The sequence below is a fragment of the Onychomys torridus genome, chromosome 19 (assembly GCF_903995425.1).
Source record: "Onychomys torridus chromosome 19, mOncTor1.1, whole genome shotgun sequence".
In the NCBI taxonomy this organism is placed as follows: domain Eukaryota; kingdom Metazoa; phylum Chordata; class Mammalia; order Rodentia; family Cricetidae; genus Onychomys; species Onychomys torridus.
The window spans coordinates 5,601,095-5,628,901 of record NC_050461.1 but is presented as its reverse complement, the minus strand read 5'-3'; the positions used below and the strand labels follow the sequence as shown (position 1 = coordinate 5,628,901).

Sequence of the window (27,807 nt, the reverse complement as noted above, 5' to 3'; positions counted from 1 at the left end):
GATAAGTACATTTTGACCATATATTTGAATAATAGTGTGTATGACTACAGATTTGTACCTTTGAAATAATTTAAAAACCTCGAAAGTTTTAAAAAATGGTTTAGATTCCAATGTTCTATTTATGAAGTTTAGTATTAATCTGATTTCAGGCTATCTCTGAGATATTACGTACTTCCTAGAAATCTCACATTGACATTGCTTTGTTGAAGTTCTTCAAATTTGTTCAGAGTGGGTACTTGGTGAGTTGTTTGGATCTGGCTATGTGTGCTGTACAGTTGATGGTGGTATGGTGCTATGCCCTTCCACTCTATATATCGATTCACTGGTTTTCTCATCTTATTTTCTATTTATTTCATTTTCCTTTCTTGTTGAGATTCAAAACATCATCTTTCTAAATGTTAGTTGGATTGTTATTTCTTCTATAAAATTGTAAATTTTCTTATTTTCTAAATGGTTTTCTCCCCAGGTACCTAGCCTTGTTCTGTGGTTAAAATACTCTTTCTCCCCTTTCAAGTGTTTCTTCTTCCCTTCTGCTTCCTGTTTTCCTCTCCACCCAGCCATCCTGTCTTTTTGAGATAGAGTTTTGCTATATAGTTCAGGCTATATAGTTCAGGCTATATAGTTCAGCTTGGTTTGCAACCCAGGCCGGCCTCATTCTTGGGATACTTCTAGCCTTCTAAGAGTTGAGAGTTGAGCTCAGTTACTTTTCTAATTTTATTATTATTATTATTATTATTATTATTATTATTATTATTTTTGGTGGCTACCTTTATTTTCTGTATATTTTAGAGTTTTGTTTTGATTTGATTTTTATCTCCAGGTTAGAGGTTTGCTTTAGTTGTATTTTAAATATTACCTGCTCTTTCATATTTAATGGTAAGACACTAAGGGGCATTGACTGGGAACGTTGTCTATGAGATAAATTTTTGCCTTTCTGGCTTTAGCTGTACACTAAGGTGTCTAGAGACACTGTCCGTATTTTTGACTCGTGTGTGTGTGTGTGTGTGTGTGTGTGTGTGTGTGTGTGCTGTATTGCACAAGATGGATTTGTTTTTGTATTTCTGATCTTTATTCACTAGCTAACCAATAGCATCCTCTCTTCCCTAGTCATGAAAATCAAAATATCTCCCAGTGCTCGCAGTGGAGAACTTTCTGACGTGCTTAGTGTGCTTTTGTGCTCTTTCCTCTTTCTCTTGTGTGATGTGTATTGTGATTTTGGTATTGACATTGTACTAAGGTTTAGAACACCAATATGTGTGGTCAGTCCAGAAGTAATACTAAAAATTTAATTCCAAAGCTGTTTTCCTTTTAGTGTCTTTATATGCTTCATTTTTTTTTTTTTTTCCAGGAGAAACTCAAATGAGGACCATTAGGAATAAAACTATAGAACATTATTTTTGAGGTTTTTCAGGTGGGCTTTGTTCTGTCCTGAACGTCAGATGTGTGTTTAAGATCTTATGTGAACTCACTTTCTCTTGGTAAGAGCCAGATGACTGCAGGAGAGGAGTTCAGAGAACTGGAGCAGCATGGACTTTTGTTGATGGATTTTAAAAGGGCTTCTTAGCTTTTAACCCAGTGTACAACTGCTACACTCTGGCTTTGGGAGAACTATAGCTCCGTGTCCATTTGTTTTTTTCCCTAAGACATTAAAAAGTTTTAGTTTTAAAATTTAGATATCTAAAAGTGTCCAATTTGCTAGCCTTATATAGTTATGCAACCTTAATTATAATTACAAATAAAAATTCAGTTCCTTGGTTTCTCTAGCCACATTTCAAGTCTGATTAGTCATCTGACGGTTGACTGACCTATGATTGAGGGCTCTCCCAGGCAAGCATGCTTTGTATCACATTCACAGTTCTACATAGATCCTGGGGTACCTGAGTGTCAGTGAGCTTTTTATAGAGTTGGACTTCTTCACCATCATACATCATGAGTATGATTTCCTTTTTAAAGCTTCAAATTGTGGGAAGAATTCTCCTTATGTGGATTAAAATTCTAATAATTGTGTCTTTTGTTTGACTTCTGTGGCTTTACGTTTAACCTTTTTCCCCCAGACAGTGCAGTGCTTGCTAGACAGTGGTGCTGATATTAACAGGCCGAATGTGTCAGGAGCCACTCCATTGTACTTTGCTTGCAGGTATGAGACTTTGTATTTCTAGACATGCTTCCCTTAAAGAATTTTGTTTCAACTATATTTTCACATGTAAATATTTGTGTATGTTTTCTCAAGCTCTCTTGTTTTCCTGGGAATGCTTTGCTTTCATTTAGCATGATAAATATTCTGTTGCTTAATTGCAGGAAAGAAAGCATTTTCTATTAATGTCATTATTGATGTTCTGAGATAGATTTTACTGTGTAGCCAGGTTATTTAGAACTCAACAGTGTACCTCAATCAAGGCTGGCCTCAGACTTTAGGGCCTCTTCCCCCAGCCTCTATAATGCTGGGATTATAAGTGAGCCATTATGTGCAGCATTTTATTTAATTGCCAATGCTTTTATCTTATTGGTGAAACTGTTTTTATTTACTTGACTTCTTAAAGTTTAAGAGTAGTAATCCAGTGAGTTCCATTGTAAGTACCTGGGTCTGTTCCTTAGGATAAACTGTTGGATATGACTTGGGATGTGTTATGCATTCTGTTTTTTCACGCCTGTCTTGGTTATTTTTCTTGACTTGTTCATTTGTTTTCTAACTCTTGTAAGGACTTGCCTCGCATGGGCAAGGCCATTCTTTTATCCCCAGCAGCAGGATAGTGAAAAAGCCAATCACAACATCAGTAACACAAATCAAATCAAATCAACACAACACAAAACATATATACCTGTACGTGTTTGTAATGTGTCACGTAGAGGTAGTTTGCAGTCAGGAACAATGCAGAAATCTACAGTCCTATGGTTGTCCCTTGCTGTCCTTGGGGATTGGTTCTAGAACAACCTTCTTCCTCTGATGGGTAGCCAAATCTAATATAAAGTCCCTGATGTAAAATTTCAAAGTATTTATATGTAATCTTCCTGTATAGCTTAATCATCTCTGTGTTACTTACATCTACTATAAATGCTGTGCAGATAGTTGTACCCTGTTGTTTGAGTAATGATAAGAGATAAAGTATGTACATACTGAGAGCAGATTAAAAAGTATGTACATATTCAGGATGGGTACAACTGTTGTGTGCCTGACTGTCTTTTCAGTCTGTCAATGTGGAATCCATAGGTGTAGATGTCAGTTGTAATATTCATTCATTTAGATCTTATAGATATTCTAGGAATTTCTTGTCCTATTCTTTTATATCATTTAAAAATTATTTACTTTTATTTTATGCATATGGGTGTTTTGCCTGCATGTACATGAGGTGAATGCCTGGTGTCCATAGAGCCCAGAAGAGGGTGTTTGATCTGGAACTGGAATCCCAGATGGTTGTTAGCTACATATGGGTCCTATGAATTAAACTTGCATCCTTTGCAAGAGCAGCAAACGGTCTTATGTGCCAGGCTATCTCTGTAGCCCCCTCTTTTTTTATATATACATCATTTTACTAGTTTATTTTTAACAGAAAGATGTGCCCTTTTCTTGTTTTTCATTGGTGTCTCTGATATTGCTTTGATCAGACTGATACAGATCATCTATTAATTTTAATTTTATCAATTTTATGTATGTGGTAATTGAGGGTATGGACAGGTGATTGTCACAGACCCCCTCTTTTGGAAACTGAACTCAGGTCCTCTGCAAGAGCAGTACATACTTTTAACTACTGAGCTCTTTCTCCAACCCTCTTAAACCCTTTGTTTGAGACAGTGTACAAAGCACTGTAGTGATTTTTTTTGTGTATGTAATATGTATTATGTTTTAAAATGACAATCATCATTTCTACGCTTTCTCAAAATTAATGGTCTCCTTTTCTTTGATTGTTGTTTCTCTCCCTCCCCCCCTTCTCTCTTTTTTTTTTTTGAGCTGAGGATCGAACCCTGGGCCTTGCACTTGCTAGGCAAGTGCTCTACCACTGAGCTAAATCCCCAACCCCCTTTCTCTCTTAAGTATGTAATATGACCTATATGTATATGATCTTTTTAATTTAAATTATGTGAATTGTAAAACTTAGTGAAGATGTTATATTCAAAGGACTTTTACATACAACTTTTTGATTTTTAGTGTTCTAGTTCAGTAGTCTGTTATTCTTAAATGATTTGATAGAATGGCTGACATGAATTTATGAAAAATATTAGCTTGAGTTTCTGGAATAATATTCTACCTTATATATTAAAATTTTTGAATATTTATTATTTTTATGTGTATGAGTGTATTGCCTATATCTGTATACCATTTGCATGCAGTGGCTTTGGAGGACAGAAGAGGGTGCCAGATATCCTGGAACTGGAGTTACAGACTGTTGTGAGACACCATTATGGGTACTGGGAATTGAACCTGGTCTCTCTGCAAGAGCAGCCATTGCTTTTAACTGATGAATCATTTCTCCATTTACTTTTAAAATTTTCCCATATTCTCTCTTGTGTGTTTATTTTTATATTAGACATTCCTTTGAAGCTCCTGATTTGATTGTTCACAGGCCAATTGCTTTATTATAAAATCTCAGATTTTGCCGGGCGGTGGTGGTGCATGCTTTTAACAGCACTTGGGAGGCAGAGCCAGGTGGATCTTTGTGAGTTCGAGGCCAGCCTGGTCTACAGAGCGAGATCCAGGAAAGGTGTAAAGCTACACAGAGAAACCCTGTCTCGAAAAACCAAAAACAAACAAACAACAACAAAAAACCCCTACAAACTCAGATTTTAACATGTCCAGAATACAACATCTTATTTTTCTTTTCATATCTTTCTTGTGCCCTTTATCCTCCTACTTACTCAGTGCAGAAATCAGATCATTATTTCTTAGTACCTCTCTGACTCTGGAACTTGTTCTTACTAGTAAGTTCCTTAAAGTCGGCCTTGAGAACATGTTCTGCATCTCCAGTCTGTTTAAAACCACTTTAGCGTAGTGAGGAGTTGGCCTGGTCCCCCGACTCCATTTTTGCTTCCCTTTAGTAAATGTCTTCCTCAGCAAAGCGACCTTTTGGGGGGGAAAAAAAAAAAGAATGAGTTCTTGCTGGGTCAGAACCTGCCAGTGCTTCTTCATTGCACTTGGGATGAAACCTCAGTTCTCTTGGCCTGTGAGACTCAGTCAGTGGCACTCCCCGGCCTGAGCCACGCTGTTCTGAGTTCTCCGAGCACACATGCCCACTGTGTTTTACATGATGTCTTGCCTCTTGTGCTTTGCTAGGTGTTTTCTGTGGCTGACTCCTTCATGCTACTGCTTTAGCTGTTGTTACTTGATTTCCCCTCTGCCCCCTTTCTGCTTGAGTTAGGAGTGTGATCCAGGCTGGCTCAACCTTGTGACTCTCCTGCTTCTGCTTCCCTTGAGCTTGAATTAGAGACATGTGTTACCAAACCTGGTGTCTTGGTATGCTTTCTGTTGCTGTGATAACACACTGACCAAAAGCAACCTGGGAAAGAAAGGGTTTGTTTGGCTTACATATGCTGAGTCACACAGTACAGTGTGGAAAGCCAAAGCAGGAATCCAAGGCAGGAAGCTGGAGGCAGGAACTGAAGCAGAAACTCTGGAGGAGCACTACTTCCTGGCTTGCTCTTCATGGCTTGCTCAGCTTGCTTTCTTATTCCACCTGTGACCACCACCCTGGGTGTTACTGCCTGCAGTGGTCTCTCATATCAATCGTTAATTTAAGAAGATGCCCTACAGACTTGCCTGCAGCATGTTTGATTGAGGCATTTTTCTTAATTGAAGTTCCTTGTCCCCAGTAACTAGCTTGTGTCAAGTTGGCAAACTAACCAGGACACCTGACTTTAACTTGCCTTTTAGAAACAAAATTCTGACCAATTTAAATAGATCTCTGATCAAATTTTCTGTTGTAGTGTCATAGTATTCCTTTCATAGCATTTTGTAACTTCTACCTTCTTATTTACTGTTTGTAGTCTATCTCAACTTCAGAGTGTTTCTTTTTACCACTTTCTATCTAATGTTTGTACAGAACTTAGATGTTTACTGAGTGCTTGTGAGTGAATCCTTCTACTTACATACAAAACAATGCTTTAAAATAGTTAATAGAATATTATATTATTATGTAGAACTGAAATATTCCTATAGCTGAATACAAGAATATTGCTGAAAGATTGTTTTAAAAGTAGTTATTCTTTGAACTGTAGTTATATCAAAGATTTTTTAAAACTCAAGTGTGTGCATTGTATGTGTGTGGTACTGGGAATTGAACCCAGGGACCTTTGCCATGCTAAGCTATTCTTAATTTGTATTTTAAAGACAGGGTGTTGTTGTAGTCCAGGATGGTTTGGGAGTCACCACACATGGCCAAATGTGGTCTGGAACTCATAACAGCCCTTCCACCTCAGCCAAATGCTCAGCATTATGAGCGTGAACCACCAAGCAGGCTATTAAGTTTTCATTCAGTGAGCATTAGATCTCTTTGAAAAAGATAAGAAGTGAAAGGAAAAAGAAATTTGTCACTGTAGGAGAATGATATATGGGGCACTGTTCATTTGAAGGCACCTCTTTTTGTTTCTAAACTGTCTTTATTTGTGTATGGTGGCCGCTGAGTGTATGTGTGTGAGCTACTGTGTGCATGTGGAGGTTGGAGGAGAATGTTAAGTGTTTAATAAGCCCAAGTGATCCTCCTGTTTCTGCTTCTCAGAGAGTGCTAGGGTTCTAGGTGTGCATGCCTGGCTAGTCACATAGGCGCTGGGGATTTGAAATCAGTTCCTCATGCTTGCTCAACACGCACTGTTAACTCACTGAGCCCTCTCTGCAGCCCTGAAGGCATGCTTTTGATTGTACTATGGTTTCTAGATTCTCAGCTATTTTCTCTATTTACAGATAACTAGGAAAAGTAAGGTAAATTGGATATGTATATATACATAGATGTGTGTAAGTTAGTAAGATGTTGATGGAGTTTTAGAGGTCCTTGTAGAGTTACAAAGGTAAAAGCTTCAGAGCATAGAGTGCAATTCCTGTCAAATAATTCTTTTTAGTTTGCAAACTCAGAATCAAAATAGTATATAAAATAACCTTTAAATCCACAAACTTAGGGAATAGTAAAATACAGTTTCTGTTCATAGGCAATTAAAAAAGTTACTACTCTAATTCCCATTATTATACACTCTGGTGGAAGTTCTAGGACATTAAGGCCGAAAGAGCTCAAGGTTAGAAAGCTGAGGGATTTTGAGAAAACATTCTATTGTCATAAACTACACTATCATGTCCTTGTAAAGAGTATTATCTCAATCAATATTTAAGTGAGTCTAGGGAGAGAGTGAGCTAGTTTTGTTTAATGGTGTGGCCCCTGGTAAGTTGATGACTGCACTGGACGGCCCAGTGGCACACGTTGAACTCCATGGGTTATTGACAATTTAAAAGAAAAGGACATGAAATTGTAGGGAGGAAGTCTGAAAGGATTTAGGAGGAGGGTAAATATTAAATTATCAGAGAATTATTAAAAATATATATGAGTAAACTAGCCTTAATTTTTTATAAAGAACAATTGCCTATTCAGTAAACTTCCCTAGTTATTTGGATTAAATTTCTCATGCCCCTAAATAATGCTGAAATATAGTCAACTGTTCAGAACATCAGCCTACTTGGGTATAACCCAAAATACACCACAGTGTTTCCCATTGAGGCTAATTGTATTCCATTTATATCTTAGCTACAAGGCATTCCACATCATCCTGTATGTTTCTGTGTAATTTAGTGGATATAATCATAAATCTGGGTGGACACAGTTATAAAGATGGTCTTAGCCAGGCATGATAGTGCTGCTCTTTAGTTTTGACAATCAGGAGGCAGAGGTAAGGAGATCTCTGTGATTTCAAGGCTATCCTGGTCTACAAAACAAGTTCTAGGCCATCTAGAGACCTGTCTCAAAAATCAAAATATTCTTTCTGTAACTGTTTACAACCCTGCAACTCTGTCATAGGATAGTTGTGAGCTGTTAGAGTTTTACTTACGTTGTGTGTGGAACACTGATTGTGCTCTTCACATTTTGTATGTTATAAACAATTGGTTCTTGTTTTTAATACATTTTTGAAATGAAGTGTCCCTTCATTGTAAGCCTATCTTCAGGTAGAATTTAGAAATCCAGCTTTCTCAAAATGTTGTAGTGGCATTTTGTTTTCTTCATGCTAAATATTCTTTTTTAAATTCATTTTTTATAATTTTCTTTACAAAAAGATTTAAAAGTTTTTTATGTGTGTTTTGCCTGCTTGCATGTCTTTGTACTGTGTGAGTGCCTGGTACCCACATCAGTCAGAAGAGGGCATTAGATTCTCTGAAACTGGAGTAACAGATGTCTGTGAGGTATTGCATGGATGTTGGGATCTGAACCCTGATCTTCTCCAAGAGTAGCAAATGCTCTTAACTGCTAAGCCATCTCTCCAGCCCCAAGATTTATTTTACTTTTACGTGTGTGTGTGTGTGTGTGTGTGTGTGTGTGTGTGTGTGTGTGTGTATGTGTATAGTGCTAGTGACCACAGGTACTATAGGCATTGGATCTCCCTGGTGCTGTAGTTACAGGCATTTGTGAACCACCTGACATTGCAGGAACTGAGCTCAGATACACTCTTAGCCACCAAGCTGTCTCTTCTAGCCCTCATGCTAATAAGTGGCTTTGTTGTATGTGACAAAAAAATGTTTATATGAGGCTTTAAGAAACAAACCAGTCGATGTATCTACTGTTTAATTGTTGGTCTTGAACAATTGCTTATACTCTTGAAACACTGGGTCAACCTTTCAAAAGAAACTTTAGACAGATTAGGTTAAGCACAGTTGATGTGCATAGAAAGCAAGCACTTCATAAACTGGATGGTACTCAAGCCAGAAGTGATTCAGAGAGCTCTGTGCTAGCAGTGTCTGAACAGTGAGCTCTTAGGCTAAATTTGAATGATGACCTGAGTGGCTGCAGCAATGCTTCAGGCTTATTTGAGCATGATTTGATGAATTGATCTGTGAACATACGGGTAAAACACTCAGTTTGTCCCACTCACCACACAGACGAGGAGTTTCCTCCCCACCAGGAGCCAACACTTGATTATGCAGTGGCCATCAGTTGAACATCTTCTAAGTCAGTTCTTACACCATCTACTGGGTGACAGTAACTGATCCTACAAATTCTGTGCTCAGTCCCAGTAGAATGCTGTGCACCTTAGGTACTTGATGCAAGACTTATCCTCTGCAATTTCTGAACTGGCTGCCGGCCCAGATTCCTAGGACTCTCTCTGTGGATTTCAGAAGTTTGTTAGAGTGGCTCATAGGACTCAGGGAAATAGCATGCTTGCTTTTATTAGATTACGAAGGGTATTTCAAGGGTTATAAGTAGGCACCAGACACAGACTTGTAGGGTAAGGTCTAGAAGGTCTGAAGTGTAGACTCTTCTTTTCTTGTAGAGTTGAGATGCACTGTCCTCTGGGCAGTCAGGTGGCTTCTTTGTCACCTCTCAGCTAGTCAGAAGTTCTCCACGATTGAAACGTGGACAGTTCTGCAAAATATTATTGGACTAAAAGGGGTATGACAATATATTAGGACAGAGTGGCAGACCCAGCAGGGTGTTTCTGTTCAGAGTCTTCATAGCCTTTTGGGGAGCACTCCTCTCTCTTATGTTAGATGTAGGGCACCTTCTGAAAAAGGGATCTTACTTGCTCCTTTACTGTTAGGTTGCAGTTTGTTGCCCAGGAACTCAAGTACAGGAACAGCTTTTAGACTGATGCTTTCCTGCTTATTTGACAACTGTTATAGAACTGTAGCAGTTACGTCCCTGGAGACAGAGGACTGAGATAATATCTGTCACCTGCTGTATTCTAGGAAGTTGTGTTAGGTTTCTACCTGTTTTCCCTGTCCTTCATTCTTTAATGCTTATTTATCAAGTGTATGAAATACGAAGTTCAAGCTTATAGTATAATTTATAGAATGTGATGTGCACATGTTATAAGCCAACTACCATTCTTGGTGGTGTTGAACAAGTCTGCTACTTAGCTCTTGGCGGTGTAGGGCCTGGAGAGATGATAGCACAGTCAGGAGCACTTGTTCCTGCAGAGGACCAGTATTCATTTCCCAGCACTCACATGGGGACTGACAGCTGTCTGTGGCTCCAGTTCCAAGGGATCTGACTTCCTCTTGACCTCTAGGACACAAGGAAAATATACATATAAAATAAATTAATTAAAAACACTTAAAAGTTGACAAGTTAATTGGAAAGATCAAACACGTGGACATTAAGCAATTGTAAAAGTTATTGAAATTGGATAGTTTTTACAAAACTCATATTATTCTACAGAGGTGTCACTGTCTTCTGACAGTTCTTACCTTAGTTAGTTTCTGGATTTATTTTGGGGCATGATAAGGAGCAACCTAGCATAGGACAGAATGAATTAGCCACTGTTACAATAGCTGTGCAATGTTTTGGCTGACACCATCAGCTTAATAACACTGATACCCCATGAAGACTTCTGAGCCTTCTGCTTGAGACCGGTTATGTCACAGCTGTGAGACAGACAGAATTGCCCTGTGTTTGGGGCTAGCCTGGGCTACAGAGTGAGACTCTTCTTGTTGAACATTAATAATAATGCTAATTACTGTTGTTGTCAGAGAACTGAGGTACTTTTTTCTGGTATAATTTAGATCCTATTATTTAAAAAAATTATTTATTTTATGAATGTGGGTGTTTTGCCTGAAAACACCACTCGTGTGCTTGCAGAGGGCAAAGAGGGTATTGTATCCCTTGGAACTTGGAACTGGAGTTTCACTCAGTTGTGAGCCTCCATGGAGGTACTGGGAGTTGAACCCAGGTCCTCTGGAAGAGCAGTCTAACTGCTGAGCCATCTCTCCAGCCCCCTAGATATTATCCTTAAGTTAGTTCTGGCCAATTGGTGCATGTAACAGAATGATAAAACCTATTATAATTAATTGTTCTTTGTGGCACTAGATTCATAGCAGGACACTATGAGAGTTTAATTCCAATTGGTTCTAAATTATTTTTTATATAGTACCATTTGGTTGAAATACAATGAGTTTGTTTTTAATTTGTTTCCATTTCTGAGAAGTCTCTGTAGTCTTTATTGCTGTGAAGTGATGTGCCTCTAGAGGATACTAGTGATCTAATTTATGGAGAAAAATTACAAGATTAGATTTATAATTTGGTTCTATTCCTATACAGTCATGGTCAGAGAGATACGGCACAGATTCTTCTATTACGAGGAGCCAAGTATTTACCAGATAAAAATGGAGTAACCCCTCTAGATTTATGTGTACAGGTATGCTTCTAAAATATTATTCTGAGCCCATTTATGATAGAAATTATAAATAATTAGATGTTTAGCCTGTGAGAACTCTGATATTTAAAAATCTCTTTGTTTTTAGACCTGAATAACTGTAAATCTTGTTTTTAGGGTGGATATGGAGAGACTTGCGAAGTATTAATTCAGTATCACCCTAGGCTTTTCCAGACTGTTGTTCAAATGACACAGAATGAAGACCTTCGGGAAAACATGGTAGCATAAGCTTGCTAATAGGTTGTAAATGAATAATAATAATTTTGTTGTCATGATTGTTTTAGTGACTTGAGTTTATTGTATTTTATGTAGCTATGAATCATAATTAGTTCTTAGTACATGGGGATTCTGCAGCCAAAAACCAACCAGTTGCTGATCAAAAATACTATTAAATATGGACAGACTTTTTGTCTTTATTCTCTAAAGAATACGATATAACAAATGTTTATATAGTACTTACATTTTATTAGGCATGATAACGCATATGAAGACGATTTTAAGTTTATAAGAGAATATGCATTGAGTATACGCACTTGCTATGCCTTCATGTATAAAATACTTGAGCATCTATAGGTTTTGGATACTTAGGGACAAATTGGAATTGGTTACCAGGAATATTGAGGTGTAATTGTATATAATAATGTATCTTGTCTGATATTTGGCCCTCTGAACATCTGCCTGGCTCTTTGGTCTCTCCATAAGATAACTCTTCCTCATGGGCAGAGGAAAAACATTAAGTGGTGATTGATAACCACTGGTTCACTGAGCTCTTTTCCCATTGTTTTTGTGGTCCTAAGGAGTGAACCCAGGGGCTCATATTTCCCTAGCCCTGAGCTCAATATTTTTTTTTTTTTAAAGTTTTTCGAGACAGGGTTTCTCTGTGTAGCTTTGCACCTTTCCTGGAACTCACTTGGTAGCCCAGGCTTGCCTCGAACTCACAGAGATCCGCCTTGCTCTGCCTCCCAAGTGCTGGGATTAAAGGCGTGCACCACCACTGCCCAGCAGTATTTTTAATAATGATAATAGTCTTGGAAAAATTGCAGAGTTGGAAACCTTCATAAACATTAGAAGTTTAGAATTAAATTTCTACATACATACTTGATTTTCCATGTGTATCTATCTTTTTAACTGGATAATTTCACAGAAAGATTTTTCTGTATTGGCTCTTAAGTTTATGTAAAGCAAAATAACTATGAAGTTCTTGATTTTAGTTAGCTGGATTTAAGGCATTTATTAAGTTAATATATGTGTACATTTTGATAGAATTGAATGGGTTACTTACTGTATAATCACTTTATTTTTGATTTCTATCAAACCAGTTACGTCAAGTTCTGGAGCATTTGTCTCAGCAGAGTGAGAGCCAGTACCTAAAGATCCTGACAAGCCTTGCTGAAGTGGCTACAACAAATGGCCATAAATTGCTTAGGTAAGCGTTTCCATAAACCAGTACATAGTAGTTGTCTTTGGCAGCTTAGAGAAAGGTTTATTTGGATTAAGGTTCCAGAGGGATAAGAATCCATCATGGCAGGAAACATGGCAGCCAGCAGCAGGTGAGGCAGCTGGAGCAGAAGCTGAGGGCTCATCTTGACTCTAAATGGTGCACACTCTTAGACTCTCCAAGGCCCCTCCAGTGCAGTGACATACTTTCTCCAACAAGACCACACCTTCTAAGAGTACCCAAATGCCTCCAACTTCAGACCAAGCATTCAAACACCCAGACTATGGGGACATCTCATTAAAACTACACTCTGCCTGTTCATTGTTTTGTTTAAAAAGGCCTGGCTGATGAGCTCTTAGTCAAGAGACTTTTTAAAGAAACCTAGAGCATGTTAATGTGAATCTTGGCATATGTGTATGGAATTTAATCCATATCATGGGTGTGGCCATACTTCCTTTCAGTCCTGGCAGTTGGGAGCTGGAAGTAGGAGGACCAGGAGTTCAGAATAATCCTCAGCTATATGGTTTGTGGCCAGCCTGGGCTACATGAGAAAACAGTCGAGGAATGGGAATCTCTGACTTATAAAATTGGGTACATCCCACTGTTTAACCTTCCAGTGTTCCTTCATGATTCATTATAAGGCTTTTTCCCCTGTACTTTCCCTCTCCCTAGTTCAGGTCTTTATTCTTGTTTTTAAGCTTTGTAGCTCTTGACTTTTACATGTAGCTCATACATACGCTCTACGTCTTTGCATGTGATGAGCATTACAGTCAGGAGACAGGCAGCTGTTAGCAAGTACATAGTTTGTTACTGTTTCTTAGCTCTCGGGTTTGACCTCTTCTAAGTTGGATGTGTACTTCTTTGTCGCTCTCACTAATCATTTCAACAATGACAGTTTGTGATGACCTTTCACCTCCACAGTTGCTACTGAACCTTTCTCTTTCTATCATCATGCAGAGTCTCTAAAAGACATGACTAGAAACTATGTTGTCAGGTTTATGGTTAGTCATGTTTCATTCTTCCTGGGGACTAGATGAAAGTCTTTCTGCCCCAATCCCTGCCTTCTATTTCTAGATAAGGTCTTGCTTGTAGCTCAGGCTGGCTTTGAACTTGTTATCATGTTTTATGCTCAGGTGTGGGAATACATTTGGGAGCTACTTATTTCTAGCTACTGTCTGTGCTCCTGTACTCTTTACTTAAAAGATCTTCTGCTAATTGATATGACCAATATCACCATCTTGTTTGTTTTTTTCTTCCTAATTTGCTTTCAATACTCTTAAATTTTTCATCTGTAAGACTCATTGAAGCTGAGATTTCCATTATATATTCCTTTCACTTTTTTTTAGTTATTTCTAGTAATCATGTATTTGATGAAACCTAAGATTTAGACAGGCTAATCAAAATATAGTATGATAGAAGTGGAGGGGGTTGAATGGGGGTTATATTTGATCAAAGCACATTATATGAACCTATGAAATTCTGAATAAAAAACATATATAGTTATTTCTATTTAGCTCCTTTATTATAATTTGTAACTATTAAAATCATAAGGTTTTTTGTTTTTTGATTTTTTTAAACTGCAATAAAAAAACCAAAACCAAAACCAAACCAAACCAAAACGAAACAAAACAAAAAAAATCCCAAAACCAAAAACATGGTCTCTGGGCTTTGGAGACAGCCAGATTCAGGTATAAGTTCACACATACTGTTCACCAACTGTGATCTCAGCAGTGAACTTTTTGGAGTTCCCTTCACTGTCCACCAGTACATGTGTTACATGGTTTTGAGTGCCTGCTGTTTACCGGGACAACTGTTAGGTAATTGTGAATGAAACAGATGCTCTGTCTCCTATACTGAATTTATAGTTTAAGTTGAAATTTCATCCTGTTCTTTTAGAAGTCAATGTTGGAATGAACTGGGCTAAATGTACACGCCGAAGACACAGTAAACTTGATGAGCAAATTTGCACAAAAGCATTCTCTTCTGCTCAAAAGTTTATGCAGCTTTTGTTTTTGCACAGTAGTTATAGAAGGTGACTGATGGTAGAGGTTTCACAACAATGGACTTCCCGAACACAAAACTTACTGTGATGCTCGGTGTGGTTGATATTAGATGAGACGGCCTTTGATTTTCATAGTGGAGAGCATTTACAGTGCTTATGTAGTTACAGGACAGTTCATCATATAGGTGATGATTCCAATGCGGATGACTGGTAATGTTAGCATAGTTTGTGAGCGTCTCCTGGGAATGCTCATTACTGTTATTCTGAGGGAACCTAGGGTTATGGATAGAATGATGGGGCTTCAACCTTTACGTTAGGATGGTTGTACTGTGTGTTGACCTAGAATATAATGTTTACACTATTGCTTCTCTGGGATATTTTCAGAGTTCTAAACAACTGTTTTTAATTTATAAGTATACTTTTGGAAGTGAACAAATTGCTTTAAAGTTTATATCCAAAGATACCATCTGTGCTATAGGGGTAATTTTCTTCATAGTTTGTGCTTTGATCATTGGTTATATTCTGGGTGTGAACAAATTAAATAATTTATATCTAATAGTATATATTAACATATATTAGTAATAGATTTTCTGTTCAACAAACCATTCTGTGGAAATTATCTTACCACAGTTAATTCATGAATTAGATGGTTATTGGGCTAAATATGCTTTAAAATAAATATTTGAAGGTGAATTTGTTTGGCTCCACCTAATCTGTTCATGTTTTAACCTTTTCATTTTCAGTTTATCTAGCAATTATGATGCTCAAATGAAGAGCCTTTTAAGGATTGTGAGGATCTTTTGCCATGTCTTTCGAATCGGCCCCTCATCTCCCAGTAATGGAATCGATATGGGCTACAATGGGAATAAAACTCCAAGAAGCCAGGTGTTCAAGGTCAGAAAAGTAGTTGTTAGGAAGGTAGATGTAAAAGAGATGACTGTAACACAGCATGAATTCGTTAATCAGAACCTTATGGGCAGAATGTAAACTTGCTTCATAACTTAGTCACATATTTTTTCCTTTTATCTCAGTCTAATGAACGAGATTTAATTGGTAAGTTTTTATCAATTCTTACACATAAATTGATCCCATTAAGGATAGAGATGTTTAGTATAAAGTGATTTACTGAATTCCAGGTTTGCTCATTTATTTTACACAGTATTAGATGTTGGAAGTAGGTCCATCTACATGCTACGCAAGTGTGTGACCTACTGAGTTAATCCTAGCTTACATTTTACTTTTTACTTGGAGACAAGGTCTCATTAAGTTGGTCAGACTGACCTATTTCTTGTTCTGTAGCCTAAGCGGGACTTGAACTTGCCATCATCTTGCCCCTCCTAAGTAGCTGGGATTACAAGTTTTAGCCACCAGGTCTAGTTCAAATGATGCGTTTTTAATGCATAATATAAGCCATCATTTTAACAATGCATTACTAGAAGATAGGTTTTGTTCAATTTTATTATGTATATACTATGTGTTTGTGTTACATACATACATACATACATACATACATATATATATATATATATATATATTGTTTGTTTTTGTTTTTTGAGACAGGGTTTCTCTGTGTAGCTTTGCGCCTTTCCTGGAACTTGCTTTGTAGACCAGGCTGGCCTCGAACTCAGAGATCCACCTGCCTCTACCTCCTGAGTGCTGGGATTAAAGACATGTGCCACCACCATCCGGCTGTGTTATATATTTTAGAAGAAAGGCTACTTTTTTTTTTTTTTTTATGTATGCAGTGTTCTGTCTGCATATATTCCCGCAGACCAGAATAGGGCATCAGATTCTATTACAGATGGTTGTGAGCCACCATGTAGTTGCTGGGAATTGAACTCAGGACCTCTGGAAGAGCAGCCAATGCTGTTAATGTCTGAGCCATCTCTTCAGCCCAATGCTTTTTCTTAATAGTTCTGTTAACAATTCCTTGGATTGCTTTCATGAAGAGTATTTGGGATTTTTTTAAAAAATTATTTATTTATTTATCTATGTACATTGGTGTTTTGCCTGCATGTATGTCTTTATGAAGGTGTTGGATCTCCTGAAGTTGGAGTTACAGACAGTTGTAAGCTGTCATGTGGGTGCTGGGAACTGAACCTGTGTCCTCTGGAAGAGTAGTCAGTGCTCTTAACCCATATTTGAGATTTTTAAAAATCATTACATTACTTCGGCTCCCTGTCCTTTAAAAAAAAGATTTACTTATTTATCTATTTGTTTGTTTGCTTATTTATTTATTTAATGTATGAGTGCTCTATCTGCATGTATGCCTTTATGCCAGAAAAGGGCATCAGAATCCACTGTAGTTTATTGTGAGCCACCATGTGGTTGCTGGGAATTGAACTCAGGACCTCTGGAAGATTAGCCAGTGCCTTAACTGCTGAGCCATCTCTCCAGCCTCCTAGATTGCCTTTCCTTATACAAGCATACCTGTTATTGTTGTTACACATGTCAAATCTTAAGTTTATGAACTAACTGCCTGTATTGCTATTAATTTTTTTAATATATTTAATAAGACCATAGCTTTGATCCTCAGCAGCAAAAAAGCAAGTAGTAACAAAAAAAAAAACATGTCTTGTGTACGGCAGTGTTCTACCTGTGGGTTACACTTCATGCCTTTTATTTTTTATAATTTTTAAGGGTGATCTTTCTTAAGAGGCTTCTGTGTTATAAAATTTACTTTTGATGTTCATGAAGACATCATTCTTGCAACAATCTTTAGATTATTGTTCCAAGAAGAAATAAAAAGTCTTATGTAGTGTCACTTACTTGAAAAGATTTGTCTCTAAATCTTGAGTCTGAATTAATGTTATATACTAAATAATTCTGATCTGTCTCACATGAAACTTTTGATATACCTAACAGATAAATGGTTTGGTGGCATTTTAATACTGTATTTAAAAATTATTTGTGTATTATTATTGTTGAATGGTGTGTGTATTTGAATGCAGCCTTGTGGAGTTCAAAAGGCAATTCTGTCCTTTCTGCCTTTCTGTGGGTTATGGGCATTGGGCTCATGGAGCAAGCCCTTTATCTGCTGAGCCCTTTTGCAGGCCAGCCCTATACTCTTAGTGTGAAGACTAGGTGTGACAGCCTTTAGGAGTGTCTAAGTGTAGAGCAGGTGTGACAGTCTTTAGGAGTGTCTAAGTGTAGAGCGGGTGTGACAGTCTTTAGAGTGTCTAAGTGTAGAGCAGGTGTGACGACAGTCTTTAGGAGTGTCTAAGTGTAGAGCAGGTGTGACGACAGTCTTTAGGAGTGTCTAAGTGTAGAGCAGGTGTGACAGTCTATAGGAGTGTCTAAGTGTAGAGCAGGTGTGACAGTCTATAGGAGTGTCTAAGTGTAGAGCAGGTGTGACAGTCTTTAGAGTGTCTAAGTGTAGAGCAGGTGTGGCAGTCTTTAGAGTGTCTAAGTGTAGAGCAGGTGTGACAGTCTTTAGAGTGTCTAAGTGTAGAGCAGGTGCGACAGTCTTTAGAGTGTCTAAGTGTAGAGCAGGTGTGACAGTCTTTAGGAGTGTCTAAGTGTAGAGCAGGTGTGACAGTCTTTAGGAGTGTCTAAGTGTAGAGCAGGTGTGACAGTCTATAGGAGTGTCTAAGTGTAGAGCAGGTGTGGCAGTCTATAGGAGTGTCTAAGTGTAGAGCAGGTGTGACAGTCTTTAGGAGTGTCTAAGTGTAGAGCAGGTGTGACAGTCTTTAGAGTGTCTAAGTGTAGAGCAGGTGTGGCAGTCTTTAGAGTGTCTAAGTGTAGAGCAGGTGTGACAGTCTTTAGAGTGTCTAAGTGTAGAGCGGGTGTGACGACAGTCTTTAGAGTGTCTAAGTGTAGAGCAGGTGTGACAGTCTATAGGAGTGTCTAAGTGTAGAGCAGGTGTGACAGTCTTTAGAGTGTCTAAGTGTAGAGCAGGTGTGACAGTCTTTAGGAGTGTCTAAGTGTAGAGCAGGTGTGACAGTCTTTAGGAGTGTCTAAGTGTAGAGCAGGTGTGACAGTCTTTAGGAGTGTCTAAGTGTAGAGCAGGTGTGACAGTCTTTAGGAGTGTCTAAGTGTAGAGCGGGTGTGACAGTCTTTAGAGTGTCTAAGTGTAGAGCAGGTGTGACAGTCTTTAGGAGTGTCTAAGTGTAGAGCAGGTGTGACAGTCTTTAGGAGTGTCTAAGTGTAGAGCAGGTGTGACAGTCTATAGGAGTGTCTAAGTGTAGAGCAGGTGTGACAGTCTTTAGAGTGTCTAAGTGTAGAGCAGGTGTGACAGTCTATAGGAGTGTCTAAGTGTAGAGCAGGTGTGACAGTCTTTAGGAGTGTCTAAGTGTAGAGCAGGTGTGACAGTCTTTAGGAGTGTCTAAGTGTAGAGCAGGTGTGACAGTCTATAGGAGTGTCTAAGTGTAGAGCAGGTGTGACAGTCTATAGGAGTGTCTAAGTGTAGAGCAGGTGTGACAGTCTTTAGAGTGTCTAAGTGTAGAGCAGGTGTGACAGTCTATAGGAGTGTCTAAGTGTAGAGCAGGTGTGACAGTCTTTAGGAGTGTCTAAGTGTAGAGCAGGTGTGACAGTCTTTAGAGTGTCTAAGTGTAGAGCAGGTGTGACAGTCTTTAGAGTGTCTAAGTGTAGAGCAGGTGTGACAGTCTTTAGGAGTGTCTAAGTGTAGAGCAGGTGTGACAGTCTATAGGAGTGTCTAAGTGTAGAGCAGGTGTGACAGTCTTTAGAGGAGTGTCTAAGTGTAGAGCAGGTGTGACAGTCTTTAGGAGTGTCTAAGTGTAGAGCAGGTGTGACAGTCTATAGGAGTGTCTAAGTGTAGAGCAGGTGTGACAGTCTTTAGAGTGTCTAAGTGTAGAGCAGGTGTGACAGTCTTTAGAGTGTCTAAGTGTAGAGCAGGTGTGACAGTCTTTAGAGTGTCTAAGTGTAGAGCAGGTGTGACAGTCTTTAGAGTGTCTAAGTGTAGAGCGGGTGTGACGACAGTCTTTAGAGTGTCTAAGTGTAGAGCAGGTGTGACAGTCTATAGGAGTGTCTAAGTGTAGAGCAGGTGTGACAGTCTTTAGGAGTGTCTAAGTGTAGAGCAGGTGTGACAGTCTTTAGAGTGTCTAAGTGTAGAGCAGGTGTGACAGTCTTTAGAGTGTCTAAGTGTAGAGCAGGTGTGACAGTCTTTAGGAGTGTCTAAGTGTAGAGCAGGTGTGACAGTCTATAGGAGTGTCTAAGTGTAGAGCAGGTGTGACAGTCTATAGGAGTGTCTAAGTGTAGAGCAGGTGTGACAGTCTTTAGAGTGTCTAAGTGTAGAGCAGGTGTGGCAGTCTTTAGAGTGTCTAAGTGTAGAGCAGGTGTGACAGTCTTTAGGAGTGTCTAAGTGTAGAGCAGGTGTGACAGTCTTTAGAGTGTCTAAGTGTAGAGCAGGTGTGACAGTCTTTAGAGTGTCTAAGTGTAGAGCAGGTGTGACAGTCTTTAGAGTGTCTAAGTGTAGAGCAGGTGTGACAGTCTTTAGAGTGTCTAAGTGTAGAGCAGGTGTGACAGTCTTTAGGAGTGTCTAAGTGTAGAGCAGGTGTGACAGTCTATAGGAGTGTCTAAGTGTAGAGCAGGTGTGACAGTCTATAGGAGTGTCTAAGTGTAGAGCAGGTGTGACAGTCTATAGGAGTGTCTAAGTGTAGAGCAGGTGTGACAGTCTTTAGGAGTGTCTAAGTGTAGAGCAGGTGTGACAGTCTTTAGAGTGTCTAAGTGTAGAGCAGGTGTGACAGTCTTTAGAGTGTCTAAGTGTAGAGCAGGTGTGACAGTCTTTAGGAGTGTCTAAGTGTAGAGCAGGTGTGACGACAGTCTTTAGGAGTGTCTAAGTGTAGAGCGGGTGTGACAGTCTTTAGAGTGTCTAAGTGTAGAGCAGGTGTGACGACAGTCTTTAGGAGTGTCTAAGTGTAGAGCGGGTGTGACAGTCTTTAGGAGTGTCTAAGTGTAGAGCAGGTGTGACAGTCTTTAGGAGTGTCTAAGTGTAGAGCAGGTGTGACAGTCTTTAGGAGTGTCTAAGTGTAGAGCAGGTGTGACAGTCTTTAGAGTGTCTAAGTGTAGAGCAGGTGTGACAGTCTTTAGAGTGTCTAAGTGTAGAGCAGGTGTGACAGTCTTTAGGAGTGTCTAAGTGTAGAGCAGGTGTGACGACAGTCTTTAGGAGTGTCTAAGTGTAGAGCAGGTGTGACAGTCTTTAGGAGTGTCTAAGTGTAGAGCAGGTGTGGCAGTCTTTAGAGTGTCTAAGTGTAGAGCAGGTGTGACAGTCTATAGGAGTGTCTAAGTGTAGAGCAGGTGTGGCAGTCTTTAGAGTGTCTAAGTGTAGAGCAGGTGTGACAGTCTATAGGAGTGTCTAAGTGTAGAGCAGGTGTGGCAGTCTTTAGAGTGTCTAAGTGTAGAGCAGGTGTGACAGTCTATAGGAGTGTCTAAGTGTAGAGCAGGTGTGACAGTCTATAGGAGTGTCTAAGTGTAGAGCAGGTGTGACAGTCTATAGGAGTGTCTAAGTGTAGAGCAGGTGTGACAGTCTTTAGAGGAGTGTCTAAGTGTAGAGCAGGTGTGACAGTCTTTAGAGTGTCTAAGTGTAGAGCAGGTGTGGCAGTCTTTAGGAGTGTCTAAGTGTAGAGCAGGTGTGACAGTCTATAGGAGTGTCTAAGTGTAGAGCAGGTGTGACAGTCTTTAGAGGAGTGTCTAAGTGTAGAGCAGGTGTGACAGTCTTTAGGAGTGTCTAAGTGTAGAGCAGGTGTGACGACAGTCTTTAGAGTGTCTAAGTGTAGAGCAGGTGTGACAGTCTTTAGAGTGTCTAAGTGTAGAGCAGGTGTGACAGTCTTTAGAGTGTCTAAGTGTAGAGCAGGTGTGACAGTCTATAGGAGTGTCTAAGTGTAGAGCAGGTGTGACAGTCTTTAGAGTGTCTAAGTGTAGAGCAGGTGTGACAGTCTTTAGAGTGTCTAAGTGTAGAGCGGGTGTGACAGTCTTTAGGAGTGTCTAAGTGTAGAGCAGGTGTGACAGTCTTTAGAGTGTCTAAGTGTAGAGCGGGTGTGACAGTCTTTAGGAGTGTCTAAGTGTAGAGCAGGTGTGACAGTCTTTAGAGTGTCTAAGTGTAGAGCAGGTGTGACGACAGTCTTTAGAGTGTCTAAGTGTAGAGCAGGTGTGACAGTCTTTAGAGTGTCTAAGTGTAGAGCAGGTGTGACAGTCTTTAGAGTGTCTAAGTGTAGAGCAGGTGTGACAGTCTATAGGAGTGTCTAAGTGTAGAGCAGGTGTGACAGTCTTTAGGAGTGTCTAAGTGTAGAGCAGGTGTGACAGTCTATAGGAGTGTCTAAGTGTAGAGCGGGTGTGACAGTCTTTAGGAGTGTCTAAGTGTAGAGCAGGTGTGACAGTCTTTAGAGTGTCTAAGTGTAGAGCAGGTGTGACAGTCTTTAGGAGTGTCTAAGTGTAGAGCAGGTGTGACAGTCTATAGGAGTGTCTAAGTGTAGAGCAGGTGTGACAGTCTTTAGAGTGTCTAAGTGTAGAGCAGGTGTGACAGTCTTTAGAGTGTCTAAGTGTAGAGCAGGTGTGACAGTCTATAGGAGTGTCTAAGTGTAGAGCAGGTGTGACAGTCTTTAGAGTGTCTAAGTGTAGCGCAGGTGTGACAGTCTTTAGAGTGTCTAAGTGTAGAGCAGGTGTGACAGTCTATAGGAGTGTCTAAGTGTAGAGCAGGTGTGACAGTCTTTAGAGTGTCTAAGTGTAGAGCAGGTGTGACAGTCTTTAGAGTGTCTAAGTGTAGAGCGGGTGTGACGACAGTCTTTAGAGTGTCTAAGTGTAGAGCAGGTGTGACAGTCTTTAGGAGTGTCTAAGTGTAGAGCAGGTGTGACAGTCTTTAGGAGTGTCTAAGTGTAGAGCAGGTGTGACAGTCTATAGGAGTGTCTAAGTGTAGAGCAGGTGTGACAGTCTTTAGAGTGTCTAAGTGTAGAGCAGGTGTGACAGTCTATAGGAGTGTCTAAGTGTAGAGCAGGTGTGGCAGTCTATAGGAGTGTCTAAGTGTAGAGCAGGTGTGACAGTCTTTAGGAGTGTCTAAGTGTAGAGCAGGTGTGACAGTCTTTAGGAGTGTCTAAGTGTAGAGCAGGTGTGGCAGTCTTTAGGAGTGTCTGCTTGTCTTTATCTGTGTGTTTCACCCCTCCCTACTTTTTGAAATCAACACTAAAGTTAATTTTCAGCGGTTTCTTTTTACCCCTTCCTCCTTCTCTTTCTTCTTCCACCTCCTGAAGAAGGAAGTCAAGCATTTTTTCGTTCAGATGACTTTCCGTGTGTGGGTGCTTTAGTTAGGATTGACAGTTTACTAGTTTTGTTAGAGAGTAATGATCTGCTCCTTTGTCAGTGCTGTTCTAAGTGAGTTGCTTTATATCATATCATAAGAAGTTGTTCTTATGTATTCTGGCATGTTGGGACTGTTTCTACTCACCTGTAATGATAAGTAGAAAATCATATTAGGTATAGGCCATGGTCATTGTTCTCAGCATTGATTTTTTTTTTTCATTTGTTTTGAAATTTGAGTCTGTCTTGCTAATGGGCTCTGTGTAAGCATATAACACTTTGTTTAATGCTAGTTTTCTAAATAATCAGTACAGGCTTAAATGTAAAAAGTATTCCAAAGATACTGTTTCCCACCTGTGTCTTTTCAGTATTTTAAATATAAGACCTCACATATGCTAGGTGACATGATTTTTCTTTTTTCATGAAATCCAGACATTGTGTTTTGCCATATATTTATGGGTTTTCTTTCCATTTAATTAATTAATTTGTTTGTTTTATTTTTGCTGTAGTGGGAAATGAACTCAGGACTTCATATATTTTAGGCAAGCACTCTATCACTGAGCTATATTCTGATTAATTTTTTAATTAAGAATTTTCATACAGTGTTTTGATCATGTTGCCTCCCAACTCCTCCTAAAGCCCCACTTCCTGCCCACCCAACTTTTTGTTCATTATCTTTCTTCTCTCTCCCTTCCTCCCCTCTCTCTCTCAATCAAATGAAAATCAATAAATCAATAACACAAAACATTATAAAACAAAACAAAAAGCCCCCACAAATAAAAACAAAACAGTTAATTTTGTGTTGGCCAGCTCCTCCTGGTCATAGGGCTTGCCCCGGAGTGTGGTTGATATACCTAGTGACACTCTATTATAGAAAATGGATTTTCCCTTTCACACCAAGTACCAATTGCACATAGCTTCTTGGTTAGGAATGGAACCCTCTGTCCACTTCCCCCTCTCTTTACCTACGTAAAGGCTTGTATGTGCTGCTGCAGTCTCTGAGTTCAAGTGTGCATCAGTCCTGTTGTGTCTGAAGACACTGTTTCCTTGGAGTTACCCATTAGCCTTGGCTCCAAGTATTTCTGCCTTCTCTTTTGGACAGATCCCTGAACCTTCAGGGGAGGGGTTTGATAACATCCCGTTAAGACTGAGTGCTCCGAAGTCTCTCACTCTGCATTGTCTAGTTGTGAGTCTCCATGTTAATTCTCATCTACTTCAAGAAGAAGCTTCTCTAATGAGGGTTGAGCAAGGCACTGAATCTATATCACTTTTTAATTTTTTTTCTTTTCTTAGCTTAAGGTTTTTTTTTCTTTTACTGAAAATAGATTTTTTCCCCTCATAATATATCTGATTTCTATTTCTGCTATTCTACTCCTAGCTCCTCCCAACCTCCCCTCCCATCTGAATTCACCCCCTTTCTGTCTCTCATTAGAAAACAAACAGGCTTCTATGGAACAATAATAAAATATAATAGGACAAAACAAAAACTAACACATTGGAATAGGACAAAATAAAGAAACAGAAGGAAATGAGCCCAAGAGAAGGCACAAGAAACAGAAACCCACTCATTTGCACACCCAGGAAACCCTTAAAAACACTAAACTGAAAGCCATAATATATATACAAAATAGCTGGTGCAGACCCATGCAGGCCCTTTGCTTGCTGCCTCAGCCTCAGAGTTCACACGAGCTTTGGTCATTTGTATGACTGGCTGGCTACTGAGTTTTGTGAGTTAATTTTGGCTTCAGCTACTTTGCTGAAAGTGTTTATCAGCTGTAGGAGTTTCCTGGTGGGATTTTTAGGGTTGCTTCTGTATACTATCATATCATCTGCAAATAAAGATAACTTGACTCCTTCCTTACCTATTTGGATCTCCTTCAGTTGTGTTATTGCTGTAGCTAAGATATGGAACAGATATGGAGAGTGGACAGCCTTGTCTTATTCCTGATTTTAGTGCAACTGCTTTGAGTTTCTCTCCACTTAAATTGGTGTTTGTTACGGGCTTGCTGTACATTGCTTTTATTTTGTTAAGGCATGTCCCTTGTATCCCTAATCTTTCTAGGTTGTTTTTGTTTTTTTGTTTTTTTGTATGATGGTGTGTTGGGTTTTGTCAAAAGACCTTTTCTACATCTAATGAGATGATTATGTGGATTTTTTCTTTCAGTTTGTTTATAAGGTGGATTACATTGACAGTTTTCATATGTTGAATCATTCCTATATCCCTTGATCATGGTGGATCATCGTTTTGATGTTTCTTGGATTTGGTTTGCAAGTATTTAAAAAATAACATGTATTAAAAAAATAAAATGCTATAGTGTCTTAGTTAGGGTTTTTATTGCTGGAAAGAGACACTGTGACCATGGTAACTCCTATAAAGTAAAACATTTAATTGGGGTGGCTGGCTTACAGTTTAGAGGTTCTGTCCATTATAATCATGATGGGGAGCATGGTGGCGTGCAGGCAGAAGTGGTGCTGGAAAACAGCTGAGAGTCCTACACCTTACAGACTACAGGAAGTCAACAAAGTCACACTGTGAGAAGCTTGAGCAAAAGAGACTCAGAGCCCACCCCACAGTGACACACTTCCTCCAACAAGGCCACACCTCCTAATGGTGCCACTCCCTTTGGGGGCCATTTTCTTTCAAACCACCACATATAGAAATTAAGTATTAACTGTTAAAGCTTCTGTTAGTCTTTTTACAGCTTTATGAATAAACTTTGGCATATTTAAAATAGTGTATACTGTGAAGGGCGATTTAACCTGTACTGGTTAAATACTGGTCTCAGTAGCTGGGCATGTATATTTTTGTGCACTTTATAAACTAATTGTTAGAGGTCTTTTGTATTTCATCTCTGATATTCAGTCTGTGATGAAGTCATTTAAATAATACAATGTAGTGTATGATTACCTCAAAGAAGACATTTCACTCTTCTCAGCAGGAACGTTCAGAATTTAGAAGTAAGAATCAGTTTATCTCCAGCTTCTGTTTCCCAGTCATTCCAGGATATGAGAAGTGGGTGCAGGAGGACCCGGAGTTCTTCAAGGTGGTCTTAGCTACATATGTAGTTTGAGGCTGTCCTAGACCCTCTCAAAATTTAGAAAAACACCAACAATAATTGCTAAGGACTGGGTAGAGGTGCCAAGTAGTAATCATGCTTAGCATGATTGATGTTTTGGGTTTAATTCCTGGCACTGGGGGGAAAGCAACCCACAACATTCTAGTCTCTGTGTGTGTGTGGTGTGTGGTGTGTGTGGTGTGTGTGGTGTGTGTGGTGTGTGTGGTGTGTGTGGTGTGTGGTGTGTGTGTGTGTGTGTGTGTGTGGTGTGTGGTGTGCGTGTGTGTGTGTGTGGTGTGTGGTGTGTGTGTGTGTGTGTGTGTGTGTGTGTGTGTGTGTGTGCGCGCGCCAAGGTATGTTTGTAGAGATCAGAAGGCAACCTTCAGAGTCAAGGCTTTCCTTCATCCATGCCCTAGGGATTCAATGAGTGCATGTTGTCAGGCTTGGTGGCAAGTGCCTTAATTTGCTGAGCCGTGATCCTGTCCTGATAAATCTCTAGTTTGATAGTTCAGTCATTATATTTCTTACCTAAAAATTTCTGGTCCCTGGGCTAGAGAGATGACTAGCCGTTAAGAGACTTGCTGCTCTTCTAGAGCACTGGAGTTCATTCTCAGCATCCACATGGTGGCTCCAGTCCCAGGGCATCCGACAACTTCTTCTGGCTTCACTGGGCACTGCATGCACATGGTACACAGATGTGGATGTAGGCAAAACACCCACACTAAAATGATAAGACAATTCTAAAATTACTAATTACTGGAGGTGAGTTTGTATGTGTAAATATATTTTAATATATACACATCTTCAGTGTGTCCCACTTCATAATTTCATATTATAAATTATAAATAATGTAGGAATACTTTTCAAGAAGCACTGTGGACAGTTCATTAGGTCCTTTTGGAATTTTCAGGTTTTTAAATTAAAATAATACTTCTGCTTGAAAATTGTCGACATCTTGATTATGAAAGGGGATTATGAAAGCAATAAGCAGTTTAAATATGTACTTGAAAATGAATGATTGCTTATAAATTTTTGTTAGATTTTATTTTCATTTTCATAAGGAATAATACAAGTTTTTCTGTAAATGAATAAACTTATTTCTTTAACATATGTGTACTTTTATTACTTTTAGAGTCTCAAGTCTCAGAGCTAGAAAGATAAAAGTGGGTATAATAAATTTCTTACCCTCTACTGGATGTGAGGTTTTAGTTTTTGTCTTTTTTTTTTTTTTAAATCATGTACTTTAAGGATAATGTTTAGGGTTGGGGATTTAGCTCAGTGATAGAGCACTTGCCTAGCAAGTACAAGGCCCAGGGATCAATCCTCAGTTCAAAAAAAAAAAAAAAAAAAGAAGAAGAATGATGTTTAAAAAGCCTGTTTCTTTTCTTTTTAGCCTTTGGAATTGCTTTGGCACTCATTAGATGAATGGTTAGTTTTAATAGCCACAGAATTAATGAAAAACAAAAAGGATTCAACGGATATCACTTCTATCTTACTGAAACAAAAAGGCCAGGATCCAGGTGCCACTTCCATTTCAGCATTTGAACCTTCAGGACCCGGGAGCTGTGGAAACCTGTCCACGGGTGCAGGGGAGTCCAAGCCAGATGCCCTTGCAGGGCATCAGGAAGCCAATGCAGATGGTCAGGATGTTGTTGCTATGACAGCCAACCGGCTGAGTGCTGTCATTCAAGCGTTTTACATGTGCTGTTCCTGTCAGATGCCTCCAGGGT

The 27,807-nt window shown here is 39.2% G+C and overlaps 1 protein-coding gene across 3 annotated transcripts in view; it reads left to right on the top strand.

The window, feature by feature from the left end:
- Hace1 (HECT domain and ankyrin repeat containing E3 ubiquitin protein ligase 1) overlaps positions 1 to 27,807 on the top strand; it is a 111,031-nt gene that overhangs the window by 41,750 nt on the left and 41,474 nt on the right. For 2 of the 3 annotated variants that reach the window (XM_036168628.1, XM_036168629.1), the window contains 6 exons: positions 2,055 to 2,137; positions 11,220 to 11,316; positions 11,452 to 11,553; positions 12,654 to 12,760; positions 15,518 to 15,668; positions 27,471 to 27,805. In XM_036168628.1, the coding sequence (XP_036024521.1) occupies positions 2,055 to 2,137; positions 11,220 to 11,316; positions 11,452 to 11,553; positions 12,654 to 12,760; positions 15,518 to 15,668; positions 27,471 to 27,805 (875 nt within the window). The remainder of the gene's footprint in view (positions 1 to 2,054; positions 2,138 to 11,219; positions 11,317 to 11,451; positions 11,554 to 12,653; positions 12,761 to 15,517; positions 15,669 to 27,470; positions 27,806 to 27,807) is intronic. The other variant, XM_036168630.1, reaches the window with a different exon arrangement.